Source organism: Chiroxiphia lanceolata, chromosome 21 (genome assembly GCF_009829145.1).
Source record: "Chiroxiphia lanceolata isolate bChiLan1 chromosome 21, bChiLan1.pri, whole genome shotgun sequence".
Classification (NCBI taxonomy): Eukaryota; Metazoa; Chordata; class Aves; order Passeriformes; family Pipridae; genus Chiroxiphia; species Chiroxiphia lanceolata.
This window is the reverse complement of record NC_045657.1, coordinates 10,172,502-10,200,290: the sequence shown is the minus strand read 5'-3', so window position 1 is coordinate 10,200,290 and position 27,789 is coordinate 10,172,502. Positions and strand designations below refer to the sequence as shown.

The window sequence follows — 27,789 nt, the reverse complement described above, 5'->3', positions numbered from 1 at the left end:
GGCAGCCTTGGGGCTGTGCCCACTGCCCTGGGGAGCCTGGTCAGTGCCCAACCAGCCTCTGGGGGAAGAACCTTTTCCTGAGATCCAACCTGGCATCCTGAGATCCTGAGATTCCTCCCCTGGCACAGCTCCAGCTGTTCCCTCAGGTCCTGTCAGAGGTCACAGAGAGTAGAGCTCGGAGCTGCCCCTCCTGAGGAAGCTGCAGACCATGGTGAGTCTCCCCTCATGAACCAAAGCACCACTCTGGCAGCAGCACCTGCTTTGCCAGCTTTGCACGGGCAGAGCTCAGATCCATCTCTTTGTGCCCACCCTGGGAGTGTTTACCAGCACAAAGTCCTGGCTCAGGCCATAAGGGCAGGAGTAGCCACATGCAAATGGATCTGCAGGGAAATTTGGGGAGCCAAGCAGAGCCATTTGGGTGTTCAGCTGGAACGAGAAGCCCTGTCTGGAGGCTACTCAGAGTCCTCTGCTGCTGGCCAGCAGTTTGAGGGTGGGACAGCAGCTCCTGCTGGGAACACTGAGCTGTTGGCTCTGGGCAGAGCTGGGCAGCCCCATCCCCTCCATGGGCAGGAATGAGGGAGCTCAGAGCCCCATGGGCAGCCTGGGGGCTGTGTGAGGAGTCTGGGCCCTGCTCCCAGGGGGACATGTGGGCTCAGGGGCTGCCCTTGCTCCCCCCTCAATTCAGAGGTAGCACAACCACAGTGGGAGCAGTGACAGCAGCAGCACCTGGAGTTTCAGGGAGAGAGGCTTTTGGTTCAGCAGGCGCTGGTACTGGATCAGCCAGTAGTTCTCCTGCTTGGTTTCACTCTTTGCCTCCATTTCCAGCTGAAAAACAAATTCATTCATTCAACAGCCTGAGGGAACATGGCCAGGGGGGTTTAGGGAAGCTGGAGCTGGATGTGCAGGAGGGGAACCCACAGCCTGGGCTGTGCAGGGCCCAGCCAGAGCCCTGTGAGGGGAAATGGGCACTTCTGGCCTTCTGCAGGCTGGTCCCACTTTGATCCCCCCTAGCCAGTCCAAACATGCATCCCCCCACTCCCTTTGCCCCAGACACTGGGCTCCCAAAGCTCAGGAGAGTCTGGTGTCTGCAGGATTGCAGGAACACAGGCAGGGAGGGCCCTCGTGGGATTGTGCTCATCCCCCTGACAGCAACCTTTCCTGACAGGGGACACTGATGATAATGGTGCCTCATGCTGCACCAGAGAGTGGTGCTGTGCCCCCCAGAACTCACATTAGAACTTTATGGAGCTAAACTGGCCTCTGGATCTGGACACAGCCTGCAGAACCCTGCTCTGCTCCTCTTTATTCCCACCTTGCTCTGCTCCCCTTTACTCCCACACTGACCCGGGGACTCTTCCTGCAGCCAACCCAAACGCCTCCTCACCTACAGCACCTAAGGAGGGGCTTCATTACCAGGATTTGTTGCAGTTCTTCCTCCCTCTGCTTCTTCTCCTTGAGCAGCTGTTCCAGCAGGCAGCCGAGTGCCTGGCGCTGCTCCGCCACCGCCTCCTGCAATGGGAGGGCTCTGGCACCCACATGTCCCACCACGGGGCTGCCACCCTGCCCCTGCCCAGCACAGCACTTACCAGACCCAAACCAGGCACTGTGGGTGTGGAATCCCTGTGCTCCACGGCCTGGATCCTCTCCCGGCAGCTGGCACAGCAGAGCTGAGCTGAGCCCCTTCCCTTCAGTCCTGCACTGCCCTGTACCTGACAGTGCCACCCCCAGCACAACCTGGGCAGCCCCAGCCCACAGCAGCTGCAGCAACTCCAAATCACTCCATCAGAAGTTCAGCCAAAGCATTGCAAGTGCTCATGGTCCCGCTGCCTGGAATCATGGAATCCCAGACTGGTTTGTGTTGGAAAGGACCTTAAAGCTCATCTTGTTCCACCCCCTGCCACGGGCAGGGACACCTTCCACCAGACCAGGTTGCTCCCAGCCCAGTCCAACCTGTCCTGGTCTGAGAAAGACCACCTGAAAGTAGGTCTAGAAGCCTGCAGGTAAGGACAGGTAAGGTGGGAACCTCCCCATGCCTTTGGGGAGCTTCCTTTCCCTGGGGTCTCACCCCAAGCACCACCAGGTCCCTGGGCCAGGTCAGGCATCCCTGGAGCCACACCCTAGCAATGGAGAGGTTGGTGGGCTTGGGAATGTCCAGCCATGGGGCACCTCTGCATGGCTCAGCCCCAGCTCACTCACACCTGCCAGGAGGATCATTCCCAGTGCTCATCAGCCACAAGGACTCAGATGTCCATGGACAGAGGGACAAGGATACTGATAGAAACTGAAGTTTGGGGAAACCTTCATGGATCATAGAATCCTGGAATGGTTTGGTGGAAGGGACCTTAAAGCTCATTCGTTCCACCCCTGCCATGGGCAGGGACACCTTCCACTAGACCAGGTTGCTCCAAGCCCTGTCCAGTTGGGATCAGCACCTGGACCCTGCACAGGGACAAGATCCTGTTGGACAGAGGAACACCTGCCTGTCACAGGCCAAACTCACCACCAGGTGACCAGAAACACTTTGCCCTGATGGAGGCAGGAGGCATCAGGACCTCACAGAGGGGAGAGGGACAACTGGTGACCTGTGGGAGCTGCTCCAGTCCCTTCAGCCTTGGGGTGCCCTCCCTGCTTACAGCACTGTGGAGACCTGCCGGGATCCTCCCACAGACCTGTGCCAGCCCTTCCCCAGGATGTCTCTGTTCTTCCCAAACATCTATCAAGGTCATTACTAAAGCACCTGCATCCTGGGGTGAAGCACCTGGTTCCTCACCTGGCTGCAGAAAAGCTTCTGCCAAAGCACTTCTGGGCACTGCCCGTGCCCTGGGGGATCAACCCAGCAGGGCCCCTTTGGCTGCAGACCACCAAGGGCAGGGGGATCCAGAGACATCCAGGTGTCCATGCCTCAGTTCTTGGCTCCCAGTGCTGAAGCTGCAGGTGGGTACCTGGGCAGAGCTGTTTCCTGCAGCTCCTGTGCTCACCAGAGTCACACAACCCTGGTGTCACCTGAATTACACCTGCCTGGGCCTCCCTGGTCTGCCCTGCACGAACTCTGGGTGGTCCTTCACCCTGTGCCCCCCAACACCACAGTGTGACACAGAGGAGCTGTGTGAGGTCAGGCAGCACAACTCAAATCTTACCCCTGAAGGGTCCAGCACCGGGCTCAGGGGCAATCCTGCCTCGGGTCAGCACTTCCCATGCTGTGTGCCCTGCTCTGGGAAAGGACATGGCCTTGGTACTGACTTGGGGCTGACTGAACAGGTGACCTGACCTGGCACAGGGCACACAGAAGAAAACAAGTGATGCAAAGGCATCGTAGCAAAATTTAAAGCCAAGCTGCTTAAGCTAAACCTGACATTCCCCAGTGTGTGACTGCTGATGGAGGCAGCCCATTAACGGTGGGATGGTGGGGCAGAGCCCAGGAGAAAAGGCTTAGGAATGAAGGGAGGAGCTGGAGCCATCACTGGCAGGTATTTAAAACCAAAACACAGCACAATGTAAAAGGACATGTGATGCACAGCAGGCAGGTGTTCTGGGGACAGCCAACAACTGGATCACAAACTCCTTCCCCACCCAGCACACCTGGAACTGCCCATCCCTGTCAGGGCTCCTCTGTCTCTCCCCTGGAAAAGCACTGGGATGTTTGGGAGCAGAAGCAATGTCCCCACAGCACAAAGAGGGGTTGGTGGTGTCCTGGGGAGAAGCACCTTCTGACTAAGCACAAAACCACCTGGAAGCTGCAAGGAGCAAAGGAAGCAGTGGAGCTGTGGCAATCCCAGAGCAGAGGGTGGGGGGCAGCCCCAGAGCCCCACGTACCTGCAGCGTCTCTGTGTCCAGTTCTTGCCTCTTTAACTCCAGCTGTGTCAGCTGCAATAACTCTGTTTCTATTAATTTAATCTAAACAGAAGATGAAACATTTTTTACTGACATTTGAAATTACTTTAATTTATGCTCTTTCAAAATGAGGTCTGACTGGTGCCCTGGCAGGGGTGGCACTGCAGAGGTTGGGGGGAGCTGCTCATGCCCCTCAGTGATGTGTGTGCTCAGGGTCACTCTTCCTTTGCCTGAGGAACTGTGTCCCCCACTCTCTAATTGTCTCTCTACTCTAAGCACCTTCTGTTCAAGTCTAGAACCAGTTTGTGCACCCAAACCTTTGCAGCCACTCTGGAAGGCAGAGTCAAAGCCCTGCCAGCACCAGAGCTCAAACTGCAGATTCCTGGGGCAAGGCCCTGTTTCCAGATGTTCCAGCAATCCCATAATGATACCTGCTCTTCCAGGAAGGACAATTGGGACACAGAGAGGTGGAGTGAGTCGCCCAAGATCCCAGAGCAAAGCCAAGATGAGAGCCCAGCTCACCCATCTGCCAGGCCATCAACTGTCCCCAGGCCATCAATGCCTGCCACCGACCACGGAGCTCCCTGGCCCCAGGGCTCTGCCCCTGCCCTGCCCCTGCAGCACCTCCAGGGTGGGCTGGCTCCAAGGGTGAAAGGTTCCTTGCTATCAAGGAACAAATCTCCTTTGTCTACAGAGCAAGTGGGATCAAACTGAAGGGCTCTTGTGGGTGAACTCAGGTGAAGATGGAGAGTTTTCACTCATCTCCTGGGTAGTCTGTTCATGGTGGCACAGTTCGTGGGCTTCCAGCAGAGATTGGTCACTGGGTGACTAAAAATATCCAAGCTCTTAAGATTACCCACCAAATCTTGACTTGAGACTTCTCTGCTAGTGTCTGATGAGGAGAGGGAAGATTCTGGAGCACTGTGTCAGAAACCAGCAACCCACCTTCCTGCATCATCCACTGCTACCTTCCCACCTTCCTACCTTTCTGCATCATCCACTGCTACCTTCCCACCTTCCTGCATCATCCCATGCTAATTTTTCCACCAGCTCCTGCTCTTACCCCCAACTATAGCATTGCACCTTCTGCAGAATGGAGCTCACAAACAGGCTGAGAATGGGAAAGAAAAGGTGAACTTATGGCCCAAGGAGCAGTTCTGATGTGCTGGATGGAGATGCAGTGGACTCATGTGCAAACAGCAGCCCTGCCAAGCACACAGCCCAAAAGAAATCATAGCTGCAATTGCAGATCACCCCCCAGAGCCAGTGCAGGTCTGTCCTCTAGTGACAGCTCTCCAGTGCTTCACCCACCAGTGCTGAGGTGACTGACTGAAGCAATGGCAATGCCACCACCTCCAGGAATCTAAAACCTGCTTTGACACTCCCTCCCTCGGAGCTGGGAGACTGGAGTTAAACCAACACTGCCCAACTCTCCACTCCAGAGCTCTCAGCAACACCAGAGCCCTTCATGTCCTGCAGACCCTGCTCTGTGCTCACAGCACTTTGCTCTTCCTCACGAGGATCTCACTGAACAGTGAGGAGCTGGTTGCTCTTTCCCCTGGTGTTGACTCACCTGGTTCCTGATCTGCCTGTGCATAAGATCCTTCTTCACCTGGAGAGCTTCAAAGGCAGCTTTCTGCATCTCAATCTACAGGACAGGCAAAATCCTGCTCAGTGAGGTGGTTCATGCAGTTGCTAAGGTGCTCAGAAACTGCTGCCTGGCAGAGACTCAGGTGCTTGGGCAAGCAGTGCTTGCTCTGGGCAAGTGTCCTGTGACCATGACTGCGAGCCCAGAGTCCCAAAAGGTAAAACCCACCTTACAGACACACAGAGAAATGTTCATGTTCTTCAAACACACATCTGGAATGCTCTGTATGACCCCCACCTTCACCTTTCAGCAGCACTGAGCCCCCAGGCTGTGCCACAGGGTTGCCAAGGCTGCCCAGCACTTCTGAAAACTGAGCTTTGGAAATGCTTCCTGTGGGTAGCTTGTCTCAAACCACCCAGGAAACCAGCCAAAAGACAGGACTTCTGTCTCAAAACTCTCTCTATCAATCATCAGAACAGTTTTGCTTCCCATGGTCTGTGCTTCTGTTTTTTCTAAAAATTTGCCGCCCGGTTAAAAAATAAAACCATTTTTCCTTCAGTTGCCCACGAGTTTGTTAGGACACCACAGATTCTTAAAGTTTAGTATGAAGAGTTAAATAAAATAACTTTTCATGCAGCCCAGCCACTGCTGCTCCTGTGACCCACTGTGGATCCTGTTTTCACATGCAGTTGCTTCCCCTCAATCCCTCATTTGCTCCCTTCCCTACCTGCTGCAGGATCTGACTGACAGCTTTGTTCTGATCCAGCTGTTGCCAATCCAGGATTTGCTGGAACTTCTGATCCATCTCAGCTAGGCTGCAAGGAGATGGAGTTAATGCTGGGCCTGGGACTCTTGGGGCAAACCAGAGGAAAAGCAGGCAATGGGGAGTGCAGGTGGAGAATGTGTTACTGAACGTAGAGGACTGCACAGCTGAAGGCCACAGATTTAACACCTCCTTCCCTACACCCACACAGGCCCTGGGAGGCAGGTCACAGGCTCACAACGTTGTTTCTGTTCAGTGCCAGATGCTGCCAGATTAAATTTCTCACCTTGTTGTAAACAGAGGGAATGCTCTCAGTACCTACAGCAGCACAAGTCCTACATGGATACACACAGCAGCCTTGAGGCAGCCTGGGAGGTGAGGAAAGGAGCTCTGACCTACAGTTTGGGACTGAACTGCCTCTCAAAACAGGAAGATGACTTGTCTAATTCCATATTTAGCAGAATGTAGAAAGCAAAATATACAGTGTACAGACTGGCAGTTCACCCAAAGTGTGATGAACGTGCACATTCCTGTCACTGGAAGGGGGTTCATTTAGGTGAGTCTGACAGTGTGTTTAACTGTATTATCACATGCTCTTACACCTGTCCTGACACATTCCAGAGGCTACAGGAGCTCCTGGGGCATATATGGGAAAAGAAAGAGCCTTAACAAGAGCACCCCCAGCCCCAGCCACCCCCTGTACCTGGAGCAGGCCTGGCTGACGAGGTCTTGCCGACGAGACTCGTAGGTCACTTGGAGGAGCTTGTTCTTGTAGGTCTCAGCCAGCATTTGCTGCATGGCAGCTGGGGACAGAAGGGCTGTCAGTGCCTGCCTGGGGTGGTGTCCAGGATGGGCACTCACTGCCAACTAACAGAGCCCCCCCTCTCATTGCAATCTGCCCTTGCTGCTGCTGTTTCATTCACCTCAGAGCAGACCCATCCAGCTGCAAGAATCGTGGCTATTTATTGTGAAATTAGCTGAGGGAACTCCACTCTGCCTGTGCTCGCATCTCTTCAGAGCTCAGAGGAGCCCAGTCACTGCCTCCCAACCCTCAGATCACATTGTCACAGAATCTCCTGGGAAGTAGGAAGGGATGCCCAAGGACCATCCAGTCCAACTCCTGGCCCTGCACAGACACCCCGACAATCCCACCCTGTCCCTCAGAGCCTTGTTCAAACCCTCCTGGAGCTCTGGCAGCCTTGGGGCTGTGCCCACTGCCCTGGGGAGCCTGTTCAGTGCCAACCACCCTCTGGGGGAAGAACCTTTTCCTGAGATCCAACCTGACCCTGCCCTGGCACAGCTCCAGCCATTCCCTGGGTGCTGTCCCTGCTCACAGAGAGAAGGGAGCAGTTGGGTTGTAGCTCTGCTGTGCCATGGCCAGTCACCCATCCTTGGGGTGCCCCTTTTCCCTTGCACCCTGTTCATGGTCAGCATGAGCAGAAAAGGCTCCTCAGCACCATTCTTGTTCCCCAGACACGAACCTGGTGGGTTCACATCTGTTGGGCACCTCTGGAATAAGAAGCACTTTGTGTGTTACACCCAGTCTCACCAACTCCTCTGGTGACAGGCTGTGGCTACAGGGAGCATGGCTTGTACCTCCAGGAGAACCAGCAGTGAGCTGCAGGTGGAAGCCATGGATCAGCTCTGCCCCATTGCACCGAGGACCACATCAGAATGAGTGTGTGACAGCACAGTGTGTGTGCCAGAGCATCTCCCAGGTGGTTGTCACCCATCCAGTGCTTCTCCAGAGGAACCAGGTCTTCCACAGAATCACAGAATTGTTAAGGTTGGAAATGACCTTTAAGATCCTCAAGTCCAACCATCAGCATCACCACCATGTCCACCACTAATCCATGTGCTCAAGTGCTGCATCCACATGTTTTTTGAACACCTCTAGGGATGGTGACTCCACCACTGCCCTGCACAGCCTGTGCCAGTGCTGGACAACCTTTTCCATGAAAAAAAAGTTCCTAATATCCAACCTAAACTTCCCCTGGCACAACTTGAGGCCGTTCCCTCTTCTCCTGCCCCTTGTTCCCTGGGAGCAGAGCCTGACCCCCCCTGGCTCCCCCCTCCTGTCAGGAAGTTTTAGAAAGCCAGAAGGTCCCCCCCGAGCCTCCTTTTCTCCAGGCTGAGCCCTACCCCCAGCTCCCTCAGCTGCTCCTGGTGCTCCAGAGCCTTCACTTCACCACTCCAAAGACTTGTCAGGACTCACAGGCCACTTCCCGTCTGCGCAGCTGCTCCGTCTCCTCCTGGGTTATTGCCATCAGCTGCTCCATCCTAATCCTGCCCAACAAACAGCAACATTTCAGCCACTCCCTCGGACGAGCCCTTCTCCTCCACCCACCCAGCTCAGAGCCTCCAGGCTGGGCAGGTTTACCCTGCCACCAGCTCAGGGAAGCTGGGCTTAGCAGAGACACCAAAGCCTGGGTGATTTTTTGGTGAGGAACCTCTGAGTTCATGGGAGACAACATAAATTTTGCTCAAAACCATGGGGACAGTGGCTTTAGACAGGAGAGCTAGTCTCTGAGAGACAGAACATCTACACAATGTGCACACACTCTCCCCAAACACAGTGCCAGTCCTTGGCTTTCCTTTCTCCTGAGGCAGGATGAGCCCTTCCCAGCTGGCCTAAGTGAGCAGTGCCACTGCAAGCACTGCCTGGCCTCCCTCCTCACCACCCCATCCTTGTGTCCCAGCACACAAACACACACAGCAGGCCAGGAGCTGGTGTGGTTGGAGAGCAATCTGACACACACTGGGTGGTTTTCAGCCAGGTCACTGGGCCCAGCACAGGTGGCTGCAAGGAGGGGGCAGCTCCAGGCAGGGCAGAGCTGGGGACAATCACTTTGGGTGGCAGAGCTGGCTCAGAGTGTTGGCTGAGTTGGCAACCTGGTCTAGTGGAAGGTGTCCCTGCCCACAGCAGGGGACTGAAACAAGATGAGCTTTAAGGTCCCTTCCAACCCAAATCAGTCTGGGATTCCGTGATTCCATTCCTCCCAGCCTGGACACATCACTGGACCATCCTCATAACTGCCTTGCTTTCCAACAGATGTAGGATCTCTGTGGCCCTTGACACTGGAATACAGGGTTTTGTTCCCAAACTCCTTATCTAGGACCATTCAGAGATGAAAAAGAGAGAAAATCACCATGTCATTGGGTTTGACAGACTGGGTAAGACCAGGCACATCTAGTCAGGTTTCTTGTCTCCAACAGTGACCACAACCAGCTGCAGGTATAAGAAGAACCTCCCCCGACTTAGGGTGGATTCAGATTGGTGGCTGAAAGAAAGCTCCCAACCCTCTTTTCCCAGCTCCTTGTCCCTTTTCTACAAGAGCTTGTTTCAAGGGGACTCACCTCTCATTCTCCAAAGATTTCAGAATGTCTGAACTTTGTTTCTGCCTATAAAAAAAGATAAGAGGTTTTCATCAAGCTGAGCAGGACAACCTGGCTCCCCAGAGGGCAGAATCACAGAGTCATAGAATATCCTGAGTTGGAAGGGACCCTCAAGGACCATCCAACTCCTGGCCATGCACACAACAGCCCCAACAATCCCACCATGTGCCTGAGAGAAAACAACTTTGGTCCCATGCACAGCAGAGCAGCTTTCTGCAGGCTGGGCACCTCACATCAGCACCAGTCATATGGAGATCCAGCAGATACAGGCAGTGGCACCCTAAAACACTTCAAATTTGCACCTTCCACGAGGAATTCAAATTCCTTCCACAGCACTGCCAAATTCCAACATCACACATGTGTGGAACCATTTTTTTAAGGTGCAAATTCCTCTTGCTTTAAGTGGGACTTTGCACTCCAAGATTTAAAGCACCTTTTCCAGACATTGATCCTGATCAGCTCCGAAACAGTCAGAAAGGGCAAGATGAACCACTCAGAATGGGACAAAACCACCTGAGCCCCCCAGCGACAGTGAGCAGGGCAAGAGCCCACCTCTGGTTGTCCTCCAGCAGCTTGTGGATCCTGCTGGCAATGCCCTGCTCCGTGAGCTTCAGCTGCTGCAGCAGCTTCAGGCGCTCGCCCTCCAAATAGCGCTGGTGCTTCGTCAGCCCCTCCTCCAGCCTCTGCTGGTCCTACCAAAGCAAACAGGGACAAAGGGGTGGGTTTAAGGAAGGCAGTGGGTGTTGTGGCAGGATAACCCCATAAGACCTAAAATGCAATCAAAGAATGCAAGCAGTGCCAGCTCTCTGGGGTGAGTTACTGGTGGTGCCACGGTGCTGGTTTTGGTGTTGAATTGTGCTAAAACCAGCCTGGGTCACAAAACCCCAAACACACCCCCTGCTCTTTGAAGTTGGATGTCACAGATGAGGTGGGAGCTGGCCTGGGAATTTGTGACCAGCAGTCAATCACTTTATGCTATAAAAGCCCAGTCCCCCCTCATACAGTCAGGTTCTTCTGACATAACCCTTCTTGGGTGTGTGTGGAGATTCTTCTCTTGGGTGGGGATGCCCAAGGACACTCCTCGAGGTTGAGGGAAAGAGACCTCCCCACAAGTGTTCATCTGGGTGAGTTACATCAAATCTCTACTTAATGATTATTTCTTTTTGCCAACTTTAATATAATTGCTTCAATAACTGCTTCAATATAGTGCACTGTCCTATCTTATACTACACTAGTAGTTTTAGAGTTTTTATTGTGTAGTAAATAATTCTGATTAAGATCTTTTGTCTGATCATTTGTGATAACAAATGATTAATTTTATATACATATTCTCATTTTGCCAATCAATAAAACCTGCAGGACGAAAGTGGTTCGATCACACCTCTCTAATTCCTTAAATTCAAACTCCTGACATAATCCAAGGCTAAGACTGGACCCAGCCACCCCCAGGCTCCTCTCTGAGAAGGGGTTTAGAAAGCCAGGGAGTCCTTTCTGCACCTTGTGACTCAAGGGCAGGGCTTCTTTAATAAATTCTTTAATAAATGTCTAAGCCTTCCACGCCCCCCCACGACAGGGGTCCTGTGCAGGGCTCCCAGGGAGACCCACCTCCCTCACTGTCTGCAGCATCTCATCCTTCTGGCTGTGGAGCTGCTGGACCAGCAGGGCGTGTTCCCTCTGCCCCACGTTCAGGCGCCGCTCGAATTCCAGCTTCTCCTGCATCTTTTGTTCCTGAGAGGAATAAGGAGAAAGATGAGTGGCAGGGATCAGAAGGCTGCTGGCTCTGGTCCTTCCCAAGTGAGAACACGCTCTGGCAAAAACACCAACCAAGGCACAGCAAGGGGAAGGGAAGCCAAATGGCAAACAGGAGGCTTGAGTAGGGAATGGAAACATTCTCCCCTTAGGAACCCAAAAATTACAAAGAAGCTGCTGCTCTCTTTAGGAGTCTCTGAACTCCTCACAACTCATTTCATCACCAGGAAGCTGAAGTCCTTGGGCATCCACTGATACTGAAACAGCTCATACAAACCCCTGGAGGGAAGCCCAAAATGAAGGTGGGATTCAGTTCCAGATGGGAACAGGACTCCCTTGTCTGAGGGAAGCAGCTCGAGCCAAAGGCAGCAATGAACTGCAAGGCAGGAGCTTCTGATTCTTTCAAAGGGAGCCTTGCCCAGGGGAAGAGACAGGGACAGACTAGAACAAACTAAAAATGCAGCCAGGTGAGGGGAATGGAGGACAGAAACAAGGAAGGCTGGGAGAGTGCAGGAAGGGTGGCACTGTGAGCCAAAGGGGCTGAAGTTTGGGGCAGGGATGTACTGAGCAGCCTGTGCTCACACACATCTCCCCACCCCATGGGAAAACCAGCTGAGCTTCCAGCCCAGAAAGGCAAGAAAAAGCCACCTGGTGTGAAAGCCCCTGGATCCAGCTCTGCAGACTGATTTCAGCTGGAGCTGCTCACTCACAGGGGGGACAGCAACACCTCAGCTCTGTGTCACACCAGGCAGGCACAGATTCCCCCCTGCTCCCACTTGTCTCCTGCTGTGACAAGTGAGCAGCTTTGGGGGTTTATGCAAGAACTCAGATCTCAAAACACTCAGTTTTGGCTGAGAAACCAGATAAAGAGACGGAAAACAGAAAGCAGAAGCAGACCCAGACAGAGCATTTGCAGGCATTCATCCTTACCTTCCTCTTCTCATACTCCGAGAATTTGTTCTGAAAAATAAGCAATATCAGCAGACATTTATTCCCCAGAGGACTTTTTTTGCAGGTATTATTAACCCTCATTCCATCTTCCCCTAACTGAGTAAAGACATCCACCACAGGCACTGGAGCATTAGCCCAAAGTCAATCACTGAGGCTTCTCCAGGGACAAAAGAGCACAGAATTAGCAGAGTTCCCACAATTATTGGCCCAGCCTCACCTTCCCAGGCAGGGGAACACGTCCAGCACTTGGCTGGGAATCATAAGGTTCTTCTGCAGTTTGCTGTCTCCCCAAAATTACAAGTGTTACCAGCCTGCACATCCATGTCACACTGTCACCCCTGTCCCTTGATTGCATCGTGGCTTCCAAGGATGGATTCAGTTCTTTGGGATGTGTCTTCCAGGAAGGAGATCAGCCACCCACACACACACAAACTGCTATTGCCTGGATGCCTTCTTGATCCCAAAAGACACATCTCACAGAGATGTACAGACATTTTGTATTTAGCAGCACAGCTGATAATTCTGTTTAACCTCACCCAGTTTCCTGGAGCCTGTGGATATTTCTATCTGTGAACAGTGTATATTTTTTTCACCCTAAATCTTGGAAGGAGAACAGGAAACCTTAACCATAAATCTTGAGCACTCAATTATCCGTCACTTGCAGAACTGGAGTTGTCATATCAAATGCAGATTTTTGGAAATGCTGCTTGAGATTCCTACAGAATTTCAGTTTTCTATTTTGTAAATCCAGAAGTTTGCCCGGACAGTGAGTTCTGCAATACAGCACTTCCTATGTGTGGACAAATATCTTCAGACTCTTAATATTTTTGTTAAATGGAGTATCTTTAAGTGAAAGGGATGATGTGCCAAATGCTGTGAGATCCAGTGATGGAGCACAGAGACAAATCCCAAACCCTCTCACACAAATTCACACACAATGGGAGCCTCACCTGCCACTCCCTCGCCTCCTGCAGGTATTTATGCACTGTCCTGTCCACCCCATCCACTGAGGATCCTCCTCCATTGCCCTCCAGCTCAGGAAGAAAATACTCGGAGGGAGGGTAGTAGGCAATTCCACACTCTGGAAGGTATCAGACACAAGATAAGAACATTTTGTGCTTAAAGACCTCCTCGGCAGCATGGCCAGGGCTGGCTGGTGTGAGACTGCTTCCAGCAGTGCTTCTTCTCACACACCAACCAGCACCCAGCACAGCTCCTCCAGCTCAGGCAGGATGAACAAGGAGCTCTGGGAGGGGACTGTGGCACTCCAGTCCCACCAGGAGAAGGTTCAAAGCTGACCTGCTCAGAAAGAAACACATCCTGCACACAGGTACAGGCCTGGTGACTTCTGCAGGGCTGCAAATGTTACTGCCCAGACCAAAATAACTGTCCTGTTGTTTCAGGGAATATCCCAATACCCAGCACCCACTTTCCCTGTATAAAACCTCCACCAAACCTCCCTGCCTGTACTAAACACAGTGTTTACAAACTCACAGTCCATTATCTTTGCCCTTTGAGTTTTCCATCTGGTTTCATCACTCTCATAACAACCCATCAGTCTGCAGTCCCACATCCTTCCTCTTGGAAAATGAGGGTAGAAAGGACCTTGAGTGAAAACTGAGTCTCTCTGCCTGTCCCAAGGCAGTGATATGTGGACAATGCCTAATCCTCCCACTGGAGAAAATCCAAATGAGAAAAAAAAACCCACTGGGAAATGCCCTGACTTCTTTTGGTCACTGAGACAGTCTGACCCAGCTACTCTGATGTTTTAACATTTCAGTGTGGCAGAGCAGCAGGGCTCAAAGGAGGACTCCTGCTGTGCTGTTTGCCAGCAAAGACAGGTCACTGAGAAGCCTGTCAGGTGTGCAGGGCACCAGGAACTACCCCAGGCAGGGCCCACACAACATGTGTCCTTCCCAAACACCATCTTTGAACACCCCACAGCACCTGGTCAGAGCCAGCCCGGGCCCCCAGCCCTCACCCCACCCATGGGTGCTCCTTGCTCACCTTTGCAGAGGAACTGCTGGATGGCCTCTGTGCCTGCACTGCAGATCTCAGGTGATGGGTAGGTCATGGAAGAGGCATCCAGGGTCAGGGTCTCCAACAGAGAACACACAGAGCTCCAGGTTATTCTGGTGGCCCAGCCAGAGTCCAACTACAGTTCTCCTTGCAGCTCCCCAAATTTCACTTACAGAGTGATAACTTCATGTTACCCTAAATCCTGACATAAACATGAGGTTGTACTGAATTCCCCCTGGATGTCTGACACCCTCCAGAGGTGACTCTGCTGTCCCTTTTTTGGGAGTTTCTCAGCTGGCCTTTCAGTGGAACATTCCCCTCCTGCAGATGCTGGTACTTCATGTTTAGGTACCAACCACAGACATTTTCTCCCCCATTTCAGAGAGTTGGAGCCCTTCAGGATGACACCTGGAAGGGGTGGTGATACAAGGGCATGGAGAGAAGATGAGTCCCATAAACAATAAGGGGAAGGGCCACTTGTTTCATCCTACCATGGCCACCAAAAGGATCTAATGATGCCTCCTGTAGAGAAGGGCATGGCTGGAGGGCCTAGAAAGGAACCCCTTTACCAAGCACAGGGGGCAAAGCTGCACAGATCCCTCAACTCAGAGAGTGTCCACGAGAGAAGTGAAGTGTTGTGTGTGAGCCAGAGGAGCATTTATTCAGCCCCTCCTGCTGCTGTCTGAGTCAGCCCTGTTGCCTGACACTTGCACCATTTAGTACTGACAAGTCTGGCAGCCAGATGGGAACATATCCATCAAAATCCTGATGCTTTTCCCATTCTGGATGTGCACTCCAGGGAGCCAGAAACCCATAGAGGCTGACAATGAGTCAGAGATCTGTCAGAGCACAGAGGCAAGAGCCTCATCCCAAATATCCATCTGCTCATTTCCAATCAGCCCTGGTGGGGAGTGGCTGTGTCAGCCTGAGCACAGGCACAGTTTGTGCTCTCAGAGACAGCCCTGGCAGGTAAACTCCAGGGATTCACTCCCTGGGGATTGCTTTTGTTGTGATTAAACCACAACAAAAAGTGATCAGAGAAGACCAGGAAGGGAACACAAAAGCTGTTTTGGGCACGGGTCTGTTACAATTCCCTGCAGTGCCTCCTGCCCAGGCCCTAAACATTCACTTTGTGTGCTGGATTTCTGACCTCCTCCCTCCACACTGCAGGCAATGTGCTCTGGCTTTCCATGTGCTACCCCTGTGTCAAGGGACAGCTTCACAGACCCCAAGGGGTGTTGGTAAAAGGTGTTGCCTTAGAGGTGTTGTCTCCCTCTCTTTGGGGAAGGGTGTTGAATTATGGAAATCCTTGACCTTGCCTGTTTGGCAGAAACTTCCTGGGCTAAACCCTGTGGCCAGTTAGCACTTAAATACTGGGGGTTTAATGTGCAGTAGTTATGGTGCCTTTCCTGCTGTGGTCCAGGCTCTGCAGGGTGCTTTGAAGGGGTGGAGTGTTGTCCTCTCACAGCTCTTCAGGGCACAGCTTCACTTTGCTCGTTGTCTGGTGAGTGCTGTGCCCCCACTGAGCCCCTCCCTCCACTGCCCTTGTGTCCGTGGGATGGCTCAGCTCCCTCTGGTACTGAGGGTGGCCTGGGCTGTGTTTTGGTTCTCACCAGACCAGCTCAGCTGACTCATGCCAGGGTCTCACAGCAGTTCCTGCTGATGGTGGTTGGAGTTTCCCCGTGTGACACACACACGTGTCCCACAGCCAGTCCCCACCCCCTGCCCAGAAGCAAGAGAGGGAGGGGACAGGCAGGGCTGGCTGGGTACCTGCAGGGTCCTGATGTGGGCCAGCACCCGGGGCAGCTCCTGCAGCACATTCCCACTGATGTCCAGGGAGCGCAGGCTCCGCAGCCCACTCACTGTGCCAGGCAGCTCCTTCAGCTTGTTCCCTGGAGAGAGAGAAACCCACCCTGGGACCATGTGGCCTGTCCAAAGCAGGGCCCAGCAGGTTCCTCTGCTGGAACACCAAACCATAACCACACACATGGCTCGTTTCTGCAGGGACAGGGCTGTCCCGGGTCACACAGGGACCCCAAAAGGGCTGTCATGGGTCACACAGGGACCCCAAAAAGGCTGTCCCGGGTCATGCAGGGACCCCAAAAGGGATGTCCTGGGTCACACAGGGACCCCAAAAGGGCTGTCCCGGGTCACAGAGGGACCCCAAAAGGGCTGTCGTGGGTCACACAAGGACTCCAAAAAGGCTGTCCCGGGTCACACAAGGACTCCATAGGCTGCCACTGCCCACCAAGGCAAATGGGGATCCAAATCTACTCACACACAGCCCCAGTGCACAGGTCCAGCTCATACCAAAACGACCTCCTCAGCTGAGGACGTGCTGCAGGCTGGGTCTGTGCTCTTTATCAGGAGAATATTTGTAACATGGAGTCTTCTCCCCTTTGGTGCAAGTCCCAGAGGTGGGAGGAAGGGGACTGAGTGTGGGACTGCACAGCCAGGGCTCAGAGCTCAGGTGCTGCAATGACCTGAGCTGCCCTTCCAAGTTCCTCATCCTTCATTTCCCTCCCTGTTTCAGCAACAGCTCCCTGTAACAAAGTCTTTTTCTCCCAAATTTATGGCACAGCATAGCTGGAAAATGCCCAGGAGTCTGGAAAAGAGGTGTGGCCTTTGTGCTAGGGCTGTGCAAACCTGGTGGGCTCCACAGGCTCACAGGATCCAGCTCCAGGTGCTGGTGGACTCAGCTGTAATTCAGTTCATCCAGCTGACTGCTCTGCTTGCTCTACTGAAGGGCTTCTGCCAAAAGCTGCTGCTTTTCTTACACTTGAATCTGCACAGAGTGCAGATTAGGTTGGTCTAAATCGAAATCCAAAGGGGGACAAACCCCTCTTGCAGGGCCCACACAGCACTCCTATAGGGCTCAAGGTGGGCCCCTGCTCCTGGAGGAAAACGTGTCTCCAGCCCTCCCAACATTCCTGGTTGCAGGAATGAGGCACCCAGGGCTCTGAAACTCTGCCTACATGCAGGAACTCCAGGGAGCTCTGACCTGCTGGGATTGGGTTGGGATGACCCAACCATCTCGCCTTTGAGAAGAGGCTGGATGAAAACATCCTACAGACCAAGGCTGAGCCATTTTCTGCCTACATAATTCTTCCTGCCTTGCCAACTATTTGAATTTAACCCTTGTGTCCTTCCTGCAGTCAGAGTGTAAAACATGTGGTGGCTGAAAGGAATAATTGCTACTGCAGCTCAACACGACCCAGATAGGAACTGGTGCCTTGCCCAGAGCACTGCTGGAATCCCGAGCCATACCTTTCACATTGAGGAGCTGGAGCTGGGCAAGGTCTCCTATAGATTGTGGAAGGCTTTTTAAAAGATTCCTTTCAAGGTTTAGGACCTAAGGTATTAACAGAAAAGATTTTCAAGACATTCTTCAGACAGGTCTCAGCTCCTCTACACACCCGTGCTGCTGGGACTACTCTCAGCCCCAGGACAACCTGAAATTGGTTTTAGACAACACTTTATGGTTAAAAAAATGTATTGTTCACAAACCCTGGATACAGGGTTTGTCAGGCTACCAAAGGCAGTGAGACTCTATTCACCACCACCATCTGGTGCTGAATCCAGCTGCAGAACTGGGAGTGTCCAGGGCAGCACTCCCCAACTCCAGCTCCCACAGAGGAGCAGGGACTGAACTTCAAGCTGCCCCCAAGCACAGGGACCCTCACTGTGCACTGAGACACACTGCTCTGAGTCCTCAACACAACCACACCAGGGAGAATGGCAAAACCTGGATATTTTGAGAAATCAGTGGGACTGGAAGCTCCGACTCTGCTTGGAGCATCTCAGAGCATCTGCTTGGCAGTGTGAGCCACCTGGGCTGACAGACCTTGCACCAACCTGCAACTACATAACCCACTGCTCTTCCCCTGCTCTTTCCTGTCCTTCTCCTGCTCCTCTCCTGCTCTTTTCCTGCTCTCCCTCCAACAAGCCAGTTCAACAGCAACAGTCAAGTTTCTGTGATAGATTCAGCAATGATGAGATAGATCTGACAACATGGCACCATCATTTAAGTTGTTGTTAATTATAAACCAAAGAGCAGCAACCTCATATCCCTGCTGTCCCAAAACATGCCCTGAGCCACACTTGAGATGCAGCTGCCAATCTTTTACCTGAAGAGCTGTGAGCTGACCAATATCAGCAGGAAGCGACGTCAGCTGGTTGTTATGAAGGTCTAGAACCTGGAAGAGGAGATGATTTCAGCACACAAGGCTGGGAACAGAAGTCATGGTGCCAGAATGAAAGCTCATGCATTATCTAGCAATGAAAATTCCTTTGCTTCCAGTGGGGCTTTGAAAAGCAGCTCAAGTTTTCCAGGAGACATGGGCACTTAATTCCTGGGGGTCTTCTGGAAACTCAAGGGAGGGCTGTTCCACAAAACTGGATGAGCCAACTGGATAAATGACCCCAGGGAACCAGCCTGCCAGCAGGAATTTCTGCAGGATCAATGAGCTGAACTGCTCCCTGGATCAATGAGCTGAACTGCTTCAACACCAGCACAGGGAGAGGGCAGGACTAAGCCTGCAGTCCTCCCTCCCTCCATGGGGAGAGGAGCTGCTGGAATGACTCTGCCTCTGGGGAATCACAGAGGGTGGTGGGGCTGAGAGCCCTCAGCACCTGTATGACAGGTACTGTGACACAGCCCTGGCACACCCATCACCCATCCCAGCTTCCTTCACATCCCAATGATCCATCAGGGCAGGAGAGAGATGGATCTACCCCACAACACACTCAGCTCTGCCTGAGAGGCTGCTGAGGGGGGAACTGTGGGATTTGGAATAGGATAAATGAGTCCTGGGAACACAAACCACTCAGTGACTGCTGTCTCTCTACCTGGAAAGGGCAGGTTTCACACCTTGGTACTGATTCTTGGCCAAACCCTCCATCCAGAAGGGATTTATTTGGGCTGGTGTGTTTTAAAGCAATGGAATGCACAGAAAACAAGGCTGCAGATTGAGTGTTAAGAATCACAGTTACCTTCACAGTGATGAGACTCAGGAGACTGCAGGACTTTGGAACTAAAGATGTCAGATTATTTGTGTGAATAATCAGCACCTGGGGGGAAAAAACCCCACAGGCACATAAGCACAAGGGACACTGCTGTCCAGAACAAGCACATTTGCTGAGATTTAACTGTGGAGGCTGGGTGAGAACTCAATATCTTATTCAGTATCATAGAAAATATTAAAGTAGGAAATGGTTTGTCAGAAAAGTTAAAACATTTTACATGAGATCTAAACCAGAGCCTTGTTCCTTGTATGAGAAATACCATCAGACAGGCTAAGACAGGAACAACCACCACCTTTCCTGCCAGGAGTTAGCTCTGGAGAACACAGACAGGATTATCCTGACCCAAACTGCTCTCTGTGTGGTATCACACAGGTGGACAAATTCATTACAAGCAAACTTCTTGTGCAGCAACATAAAACAACCACATGCAGTCACTTCCAACACTACAGTAACACCCAAGCATAATAACAGAATTATTTAATAATTTCTGATTGCAACATTACCTTTTTTTGCAAGACTTTACAAGTGGCAAAGGCCCCATAAGGAACCTAAAAACAATTAAAAAATAGCCAGGTCAGACTTCTTTTCTTAAGCACTTCTGCAGTGCCCACCTGTAAAGTGTGAATAACTTTAGTGAAACCACAAGTGATACTCAAAATTACTGGGCCCTGATTTTGGCCCAGCATGCCAGTACTTCCCAGATAACTTCCATTTAAGCTTCCAATGGCTCTCCATGACACAGCAGTGTCACAGAACAGGCTGAGGCTTGAGCAGGAGTTCCAGCCTTGTGTGATTTAATATCTGATGACTCAAGAGTTCAGATAAATGTTCAGTTAGTCATTACATAAATATATTCTGTGGTTCTGCAACCTCAAAACCACTCTTGGGCTGAAAGAGAAAGGTGAGCACAGGGCAGGACTGAGTGTCCCTGATGTGCCAGGCTCTGCAGGAGAGGGGCAGGGACAAAAGGGAGGTGCCAGCCCAGCCCCTGCCAGGCACAGCTGAGCAGCACCAGCCAAACTCCTGTCCACAGTTCATTTTAAGACAAAACTGATGTTTCACTTCATTTATTGAAAGAGCAAAGGATAGAATGAAACAGCAAGGCAGGGGTTTATGGTACCAATCCAAAAGGAGCTGCTGGGGATCCCAGAGCAGCTGCAGCCACGAGTGGAGCTGGTGGGTGGATCCTCTGGCCCTGCTACATCCAGAGAGGCTCCCAGACTGTCCCACAGCCTGCAAACCTGCACACAAGGTGCTGTTGGCTTCTGAGCTTGGAACAAAACACCCTGAAGTCTCAGCAAAGCCATTTCCCACTGCAGAGCAGACAGCTCTCCTCTTGGAGAGGAGAGCTCTCCCCACAAAGAGCAGCACGACACCCATTAACTTGCTTGGCAAAGCTCTCCCCTTCCAAAAGGCTATCGACATTTTAGAAACATGAGATAATGAATAAAAATTGGAAGTGAAATAGAAATGGGCTTCTGGCCTGGCTGCCAGCAGGGAAAGCTGTGTGTGCTGTGAGTGCCTGGCACTCTGTCACTGCCCACCCACACACAGCACACAGACTGTTCCTCACTGAGTTGGCTGCCATGAAAGAAGCCAAGCTGGAAGTGAGATTTCCATCCTTAACCAGCTGGGATTTTCACTGATACAGAAAAATAACCATGGGTGGCAGACTGTGCAGCTCTAAGATTAGAAACAGTCAACCTCTGGCAAACAAATTCCCTCAGGACCAGCAAAATTAGGCCATGAGGTCCCAGACTGGGGTCCTACCAAGATACTGGGGGAGGGTATGAGGCCACTCTGCCCTTCTCACCCTGTCAAATGCAAAAGGACTCCCAGGACAGAAATGGTGTTGAAGCATCAGGCAGGACAGGGAAACTCCCACCAAAAACAAGGAAGAAGCCCCCAGCTGAAAACCAGAGGTGAGGAGACAGAGGAAAAGGTGGCCCAGTAACAGGTTCTGTCTGGAGGCTCACAGACATGACACCACATCTGACAGAAGAATCAGAGCTGTGACTTAATGCTGGAAGCTGTAGAGAACATACCTCTGAGAGTTCACATCTGGATATGTCAAGGGTGTCATCAGCACCAGCTTCTTTTGCCTGGAGAGGGAAGATACACATCCAGAGAATTAGACCATGCAGGAATACATGACCTCTTGCTGCATCCTGCAATTCTCATTGCCCAGAGAGGTTGTGGATTCCCATCCCTGGAAGTGTCCAAGGCCAGAGTGGATGAGGCTTGGAGCAACCTGGGCTAGTGGAGGGTGTCCCTGCCCATGGCAGGGGGTGGAACTGGATGATCTTTAAGGTTCCTGCCAACCCTTCTGTGATTCTGTGACTCTGTTCCAAAGTGGTTTTCCATGTTCAACCACATCCAATGCAGCTGCTAATGGTGACAAACTTGGACAGACTCACTGTGAGCATCTCTGCAACTATTTTCTTAAATAAAAGGTACTGCACAAGGCAATAAAACCTACTTGTGTTTGTGCCTCTGATAAGTCTTCAGAAGTGGACATCCTGACCCTGAACTAAACATATGCAACACAGAACTAATCCTAGGACAGGACAGGTAAACCACCCCTCCCCAGAAACCCTCCAGCTGAATGAATTCAGTAAACTTGTGTCATTATTGGTACATGACCATGTTTTCTTTTCCAAGACACCTCACAGCCAGCCAACATGAAGTTTCTAAATTCTAAAATGCTTTGGGATAGAGCACAGCATAGAATCATGGAATTGTTAATGTTGAAAAAGCCCTCCAAGATCACTAAGTCCAACCACTCCCTCAGCACTGCCAAGGCCACCACTAACCCAGGTCCCCAGGTGCCACATCCACATGGCTTTTAAATCCCTCCAGGGATGGGGACTCCAGCACTGCCCTGGGCATGAAGAAATTTTCCCTGATGTCCAACCTGACCCTCCCCTGGCACAACTTGAGGCCATTTCCTCTCATCCTGTCCCTTGTTCCCTGGGAGTAGAGCCCCCCTGGCTCCCTCCTCCTGTCAGGGAGTTGCAGAGCCAGAAGGTCCCCCCTGAGCCTCCTCTTCTCCAGGCTGAGCCCCCCCAGCTCCCTCAGCTGCTCCTGCTGCTCCAGGAGACCCCACTGGTCCCCAGCTCCCAGGGCAGAGAAGGTGAAATAACCCAAAAGCAGATTTCTGTCAGAAACCAACTGCAAACCCAGGGCTGCTGCTGGACTGTTCTGCCACCCTCACTGGCACAACAGAACCTGCTGAGGATCCACCCAGAGGATCCTGGGGAAATCCTAGTCCAGGAAAACAAGCAGCAAATCTAACAAGTTAATCCTCTGAGTGACAGGAAGATATAAAACAGTAATGAGAAGCAAAAGAGGGGCACAAGGAAAGGCTGGATGATGGGAAAGGGGATGTCACAGGTTCCCTGGAAGGAAAAGCAAGTTGGGAGATCTGTGAGGGCAAAGGGGCGTGGAGGAGTGCTGGGGGTCCCATCTGTGGGCTGGCAGGAGGTGGGAGGGGGGGCAGGATGTCCCATGGAAATGGGAGGGCAAAGGGAGACAGGAAGGCAGGAATTCCCTGACGTACATTAGGCAGAGGACCTTGGTGAGAAGGAAAACTGTCTGGGTGAGATCAGGAACGCGGTTCCTGGTAACACAGTGGTCATGCCAAGCCCTGTGGCACCCAGGCCCAGACACAGGGCACAGAAGTGACCCTGGCACAGCTCACCAGGCACAGTTGGTACTCGAGGCGCTTCCGGGCGTCATCGCTGGGTTTCTTCTTGCGGGAGAAGAGCGGCATCCTCGGCTCTGGCTGTGGCTCTGCCCCCAGACAGGGATCAGGGCAGAGGCAGGCTCAGCAATCCTGCAGGCTGCATGTGCTGGGGAGCCTGGGTTGCACAGCTGGGCTCTAACAAGGGGGGGGAAACCAGAAAAGAATCAGTGTCTCAGGAATTGTCCCTGTTTTAGCCCTTCTCTGGCTGGGTCCAACAGGCAGCTCCACAGGGAAGTGTTCAGACGAGCCACCAAAGCACTGCTGTTGATTGTCTGGGTCATCCCTGTGCAATATCCACAAGCTGGAACAGGTACAGAGAAAGGCTACTGAGGGATCAGGGAAATGCAGGGGCCACTCCAGATGTAACTGTAGCAAAAAACCCCAAACCCTATTTAAAATTCAAAGTCAGTTCTGGCACAATAACAAGGAAATATAAAATGTTCTAGAATAAAGTTAGGCTAAAAATGTGAAAAACCTGAGAGCAACAGAGCTGCCTTCCCCTTCCAGGGCAGGTGAGAATAAACAAGATCCTGATGCAGTTCAAAATACAGGGACTTGCTGAGTGCTGGGTCCAGCAGAGCCTCCCCTGACACATCACAGCCCATCCCAGCCACTTCCCAGGACATCGGGGGAGCAGAATTGGGATGCCCAAGATGGACTTTGCTTCTCAGCTTTAGCAACTGCCTGAAGTTAACAAAAGCTTGGCTCATTTGCTTTCTAGGCAGCAGCAGAATCACCCAGGAACACCTTACCCATTTTACTCCCACAGAGAGATGAAAAGGTTCTGCCTTTAACACCCAAGAGCTTGAAGTCAGATTTTCAATAGGTTTATAAAGCCAAATCCATTTCCAATAGTCTGACAACTGCCTGCAGAGCTGAAAGAACCCAACTTCAGCAAAATTCTGACTACAAACCAGAGCTGACCACAGCTGCCCCACTGGGCACTGCAGAGCTTCTCCCAGGATGGATGTGTCCAGGGCAGATTGCTCCATCCTCAAGCCAGAATCCAGGACTGGGAGCAAAGGCTCCAGCTGGTTCAAGGGTAAAGGGAGGAGAAGTTGAAGCTGAGAGAGGAGAGTGGGCCCAGGAAGGGCCCTGGTGGAACTGGGACTGCAGGTGGGTGAAGGGGAACAGAGCCCAGGCAGCTCTGGGACAGGACTGACCCAGCCGGGGAGAAAAAGGGAATTGTTGGCAGATTTTGAGGGAAGGGCTGGACAAGGAATAAGCAGACCAGCTGGGAATGAGATGGCACCAGCTGGGATGCTGGGAAAAGAGGTGAGAAATAAAATCAAAGATAAAAAGGGGTTTATCTGAGGCTGCACCAGAGCAGGGGGTGAAAAATGGGCAATGCAGAAAGAGCCTGAGCTGGGGCTGCAGAACAGGGGACCTGACACAGCTGGGATGGATCTGGTGTGGAGATAAGGCTGGGATGAGAGAAGAGCAGAAGGGCAACAGTGAGGTTGGAGACCTGCAGGGTGTGGGTGAGAAGCCTTGGATTGCTGGAGGAGCCCAAGGAGCCCTGCCCAGCTCTGCAAAGGGGGGAGTCCAAGCAGGGCTCCAGCTGCCCAAAGCCCTCACTGAGACACACACTGGGAACTCTGCACTCAAGTTTCACTTTGCAGTGACTTTTTTAAACACTGTTAATAATCATATAAATCATCTAATCATATAAAAGAGTCGCTCCTTCCTCAGTTCAGCACTAACTGGCACAGTGAGCTCATGTTGCACATAAAGAGCCGGTTCTTTGCCAGCTCTGTGCCTGCAAACTGGTCCCAAACTCCACTGAAAAGCAGGTACCCACAGGATCCAGCCAGGAATGTTCCTGCAGGGAGAGCTCTGCCAAGAACAACCCAGAGCTTTATGGAGATAAATCCTTTGTGTAAGGGCAAAACCATCCCTTCAGTCCATTCATCCAGGTTTCACTCCAGAAACAAGGAGGCAAAGCCATCCTGAGTCACTGTCCTGCTGTCACAGCTCTCACTGGAACAAGCCACGAGCCACAGCACAAAGTGGCTACAAACAAACTCGGTCTGTGTGTTGGAATCACACTCCAGCAGTTCCATGGCTCTTCCCCTGCCATCTCAGTTCCTGCCTTTTGAACCACTTTAGACTGCTGAAATGCTCCTCAGACTCAGCTCCTCTCAGGAGGGGAGGGAAGAGCCAAAATTCAGAGGGCTGAGCAGGAGGGGAGGTTGATTGTCAGGAGCTACAGGTGGGAAATGCAAGACAGCAATGAAGGGCCACAGCCACAGGTCAGACATCACAGACAGAAACAACAGGAGGTTTAAAGATGAAAAGCAGAAGGACAGAGTGCCTGCAGCAAGAAATCTCTGACTTTATTAAACATGTTCAAGTCTTTACTGAGGATTTCTCCATCCCCTTGTCCCACCTCACCTTTCTGTGTTCCAGACAGACATTATTAGTCATGGGGATAGTGGGAAATCACGAGTTTCCACCCAAGAAAACAGATAAAGACATGAAGACACTGAACAGGAAAAGAATCCTATCAGAGGTCAAAAGATGAAAGATCAGAGACTGTTAAATGGACTGAGCAGCTTTTAAATGTCAAAACTTGCCACAAAAGATTTAAAGATGAAAAGCAGAAGGACAAGGTGCCTGCAGCAAGATATCCCTGACCTTGCTGAATATGTTCACCTCTTTGCTGAGGATTTCTGCATCCCTTTGTCCCACCTCACCTTCCTCTGTTCCAGACAGACATTGTCAGTCATGGGGATAGTAGGAAATCACAAATTTTCACCTTCATCAAGACATGAAGGCTGAAGGGCAGACACTGAACAGGAAAAGAATCCTATCAGGGGTCAAAAAATGAAGGATTGGACTTGTTAAATGGATTGAGCAGCTTTTAAATGTCAAAACCTGCCTTAAAAAAACCAAGTCAAACCTGCAGAGAGCAAAGCTGTGCCAGCAGTGACAGTGCCTGTGTGTGCTCAGCTGACCAGCACCAATCCTGAGTGAGAGCAGCACCCACTCAACAGCAGTTTTTATTTATTAAGCTCCTGAAAGAATTGTCTGTAAGTGCCTGGGACAGGCAGGGAGCACCCAGGGATACCAAATCCTGCATCCCCATAGGAGCCAGGGCTGGTCTGTGCAGCCACACACACTCACAGGGTGAGGAAGGGCTCAGGAATGTCCACTGGGTGTTCCCCAATCTCTGCAGCTGTTTGGGTGGTGGCAGAAAGAGAAAACCAAACCCCTAATTTTACAAACAAATGTCATCAAAACAAAGCAGCAAAATGGCTCTGTAAGAACAAACCACAATTTTTAAAACATTCTGGACACCATAAACACAGCACAGCACTGCAGCAGACAAGACGGGGGTGTGGAAGGAAGAGATGCTTTATTTCATCTGGGAAATACATTCAGGAGCAGAGCAGTGAGGCAGGGCCTGGATCTGGGAGGGTCCTGCAGGTGCTGCCTGGCCATGGGGACAGAGCTGTCACCAGACACCTCCAGGCTGGCCTGGCTCCCTGACAGGGAGGTTATCAAGCATCCAGCAGTGACAGGAGCCAGCCCTGCAGGGCCTGGAACAGGCACGGGGGCGGAACTGCAGCTTTTAACTCCCTATCCTGCAACACAGGAGTGGTGGTGCTTTGTGCTGGGGATGCCACCACAGCTGTGCCACCCCTGCCATGGCCCGACCCTGCCAGGGGCCTCCCTGAAACGAATCTCTCGTCTTCACCAGTCCTTCCTTTCCCACATTATCACTATTCTTCTTCTCCTCTTTAGGGGTCCTCGCAGGGTTCCCCTCCCAGGCTCACAGCGCTTCCAGGGGCTACCCGTGGACCTCCTCGTCTTCTTCACCCTTTTATCAGCCACAACGGCGCCGTTCTGTGCCCGAGGGCCCAGAACCTCGGAAAGACGAAGGGCTGAGTGGGCCCTGCCGGGATTTGGGTTCGTGGCCCTCGGGCAGCGGCCCGACACCTGGGGAGAGGTGCGACAGTGAGCGAGGGCAAACACCGCGCGGCTCCGGGCACGACCCGCTCCTGAGGAGCGGCACCAAGCTGTGGTGCCCGTGCTCCCCCCCCTGGGAGCCCGGGGCCGCCGCCCCGGGGATGTCGCCCCGGAGATCCCGCCTGGGTCTCCCCCCCTCAATCCCACTCACCGCTCGCCGCCGCCATCTTAAGACACCGCCTGGTCACATGATCACCCGCAGGCACCGAGACGCGCGGCCTGAGCGCCTCGCCCAGACCACAGAGCTCCGCCTCCGGCTCTCGCGCGCCCCCAGCAGGCCGGAGGACCGCCCCGCCCTGTCACAAGATCCCGGAATTATTTGGGATGGAAATGATGTCCAAGATCATCGAGTCCAACCTGTGCCCGATCCCCACCTTGTCACCCGGCCCAGAGCACTGAGTCCCACGACTCCTTGGACACCTGCAGGGGTGGGGACTCCACCACCTGACTGGGCAGCCTCTGCCAAGGCCTGACCACCCTTTCCATGAGGAAATTCCTCCTGATGTCCAACCTGGCCCTCCCCTGGCACAGTTTCAGGCCATTTCCTCTCATCCTTTCCCTTGTTCCCTATGAGCAGAACCCGACCCCCCCCGGCTCCCCCCTCCTGTCAGGGAGTTGCAGAGCCAGAAGGTCCCTCCTGAGCCTCCTTTGCTCCAGGCTGAGCCCTCCCAGCTCCCTCAGCTGCTCCTGCTGCTCCAGCCCCTTCCCAGCTCCGTTCCCTTCCCTGGACATGCTCCAGACCCTCAAGGT

At 52.5% G+C, this 27,789-nt stretch overlaps 1 protein-coding gene across 4 annotated transcripts in view; it reads right to left on the bottom strand.

The window, feature by feature from the left end:
* The window catches only part of LRSAM1 (leucine rich repeat and sterile alpha motif containing 1), a 29,941-nt gene extending 2,664 nt beyond the window's left edge, over window positions 1–27,277 (bottom strand). For 2 of the 4 annotated variants that reach the window (XM_032708181.1, XM_032708183.1), the window contains exons 1-21: window positions 27,191–27,277; window positions 23,023–23,202; window positions 21,368–21,424; window positions 19,826–19,870; window positions 19,290–19,367; window positions 18,425–18,493; window positions 17,565–17,649; window positions 16,068–16,189; window positions 14,286–14,376; window positions 13,229–13,359; window positions 12,258–12,287; window positions 11,184–11,306; window positions 10,131–10,270; window positions 9,540–9,584; window positions 8,398–8,468; window positions 6,886–6,985; window positions 6,147–6,234; window positions 5,405–5,479; window positions 3,814–3,894; window positions 1,414–1,509; window positions 727–825 (exon numbers count right to left, since the gene is read on the bottom strand). In XM_032708181.1, the coding sequence (XP_032564072.1) occupies window positions 727–825; window positions 1,414–1,509; window positions 3,814–3,894; window positions 5,405–5,479; window positions 6,147–6,234; window positions 6,886–6,985; window positions 8,398–8,468; window positions 9,540–9,584; window positions 10,131–10,270; window positions 11,184–11,306; window positions 12,258–12,287; window positions 13,229–13,359; window positions 14,286–14,376; window positions 16,068–16,189; window positions 17,565–17,649; window positions 18,425–18,493; window positions 19,290–19,367; window positions 19,826–19,870; window positions 21,368–21,424; window positions 23,023–23,094 (1,698 nt within the window). In that variant the 5' untranslated portion in view covers window positions 23,095–23,202; window positions 27,191–27,277. The remainder of the gene's footprint in view (window positions 1–726; window positions 826–1,413; window positions 1,510–3,813; window positions 3,895–5,404; window positions 5,480–6,146; window positions 6,235–6,885; window positions 6,986–8,397; window positions 8,469–9,539; window positions 9,585–10,130; window positions 10,271–11,183; window positions 11,307–12,257; window positions 12,288–13,228; window positions 13,360–14,285; window positions 14,377–16,067; window positions 16,190–17,564; window positions 17,650–18,424; window positions 18,494–19,289; window positions 19,368–19,825; window positions 19,871–21,367; window positions 21,425–23,022; window positions 23,203–27,190) is intronic. The other 2 variants (XM_032708185.1, XM_032708184.1) reach the window with 2 other exon arrangements.
* Between the last annotated feature and the right edge of the window lie 512 nt (window positions 27,278–27,789).